At 34.9% G+C, this 2246-nt stretch overlaps 1 protein-coding gene across 1 annotated transcript; it reads left to right on the forward strand.

Annotated features, from left to right (window-relative positions):
- The first annotated feature begins 222 nt into the window (after positions 1–222).
- LOC148098976 (olfactory receptor 1500-like) lies at positions 223–1194 on the forward strand. Its single transcript, XM_087851624.1, has one exon. It carries the CDS (start codon positions 223–225, stop codon positions 1192–1194), a length of 972 nt encoding a protein of 323 aa, XP_087707750.1.
- The last annotated feature ends 1052 nt before the right edge of the window (positions 1195–2246 follow it).

The raw sequence follows: 2246 nt of genomic DNA on the forward strand, positions 1-2246 counted from the left end.
ACATTTACAATATAAAACCATCAAGACTGTTTTGGAAAGTGGGTTATGTTCTTGCATAGTTAGAGCTAAAGAGCTGAGGTGTGTTGATATGAATAGAGCAAATTAATCATTATTATAATAGAGTATCTAATCCAAACATTTGTATCATTTTTGTCATAGGGCTAAAATGTGGTTTGTTTAATTTTACCTTTGGTTTATGATTATTTCTTTGTATATATAATTATGAAATACACTAATATTACCACTATAAAAGAGTTCATTATTATTGGATTTCCTGGACTTCCTCCTGAATATTATGGTCCAGTGTCTGTTCTTCTTCTTCTTGTTTTCCTTGCTATTGTAATTGGAAATGGTTTCACTATAGCTGTTATCATTTTTGAACGGACTCTGCACAAACCAATATATGTGATCTTTTCTAACCTTGCAATGACAGACATCTGCTTTGGCGTGGTGACTCTTCCAAAAATCATAGGCAGATACTGGTGGAATGACATGATCACTTCTTTTGGAGCTTGTTTTACACAGATGTATTTTGTTCATTCTTTGGGAGCTATTCAGTCTTTAAACTTGCTGATGATGGCTTTGGATCGTTTTGTTGCCATATGGTTTCCATTCAAATATCCCATTTTATTTACAAACAAAGCAGTGGCTATTGCTTGCACCATTTGCTGGGTTTTAACATTTATACGTTTGCTGGGAATTGCGCTTCATGCCTTAACTTTACCTTACTGTGACCAGAATATTATCATGCAGTGTTACTGTGATCTCATATCAATAACAAGGCTGGGTTGTGGTGATGAGCTGGCATATGTGAACAGTGTTGCACTTGCTAATGCAATGTTCACTCTCCTGGTTCCTCTAACATTCATAATTTTATCCTATTTTTCTGTCATCATAGCTGTTCTGAGGATGTCTCAAACTGAGAGATGTCACAAAGTGCTGTCCACTTGTGCCCCTCAGCTCTTTATTACCTGCCTTTACTATGTGCCAAGATGCTTTGTTTATATTGCTAATGGTGTGGGATTCAATTTTAGTCTTGTTATTCGGATTATTATTACAATGATGTTCAGCCTCATACCTGCTGCTGTTAATCCAATCATATACTGTTTCAAGACTAAAGACATTAAAAATGTTTTGATGCGGAGATTTAAAAAAGGAAAAGTGAGCACTGGATTAAAAACTGAATGCAAATAAATCTTTACAAAATCCAAACAGTATAACACTGAAGAAGTCTTATAATCAGGCTGTTATCTTGGCTTTCTGTAATAAATAACAAGAGAATTTGGTTCTGAAACAACTGATACTACATCATATGACCACTAGAGGTCACTTTACAATAAGTTTTAAAACTAATTGGCACAGTATATTTGATGGAGTGAAGACTGAGTTACACTTTTTATTTGCAAAAAATAATTTTCATTTCACAGGAGGGGAAGACAGGGCATGTAGAAGGTGGGGAAATTTTTTTTTTTTCCAAATGTAGTGAATTCTTCAGCTGCCTTTGAAGGATGTTTTTGAAAAAAAAAAATATATATTCATTTTAAATTTAAATTTTTACATTACATATAATTTCAATTTTTGTTTTTTGTTTTGTTTTGTTTTGTTTGTGTCCCGTTTGGATCTTTAGCCATCAGAATTGTTGTCTTAAGGCCAAGAAAGATGCCAAGCGGATTTATTTTACCAAGTGGATCATCATGGCCTTGCCATATTGATCCATTTGATTGACCTTTATTATAATTATGAATTTATTTTATTTTCGGTTGCTACAAACGGGACAGAGATGACTGGGGGATAGGACAGGGAGAAAGAATGAAAGAAAGAGAGGGAGAGAAAGAAAACCAGAGGGGAGAAGAGACAGTGAGAAAGGGGGGAAGAAAGAAAGAAAAACAAACAAAACACCTGGATCACCTGTATGGAGAGGAAAAAAAACAGAAGAGAAAGCAAACAAAAAAAGAGCAACATAATAAAAACAGCACCATCACAATAAACTACCTAGCAGTAGATAACAGTAGATACTAAATATTAAACGATATTGTGCAGCACGCAAGATAGACAGCGCACAATGTGCTTTGAGGCAGCATCCAAGAAAGGTGTAGTCCGCGTCTGTGAACAACCGTGTGTACACCTGTGTGTAATTTCAAATTTTACTCTCAATGAGAATACATTTCCCAATGAAAAAAGAACCAGGGTTGCATTTTTTTAAACTTGTCCTGTCTAGCAGTTGTGGCAAGCAGACTCTCTGTTAT

The sequence above is a fragment of the Neolamprologus brichardi genome, chromosome 14, assembly GCF_056152115.1.
Source record: "Neolamprologus brichardi isolate AB-2024 chromosome 14, ASM5615211v1, whole genome shotgun sequence".
NCBI lineage: Eukaryota > Metazoa > Chordata > Actinopteri > Cichliformes > Cichlidae > Neolamprologus > Neolamprologus brichardi.

What these genes read in the sequence shown, in the direction of transcription:
- LOC148098976 (XM_087851624.1), top strand. Translation starts at nt 223, where the DNA reads ATGAAATACACTAATATTACCACTATAAAAGAGTTCATTATTATTGGA.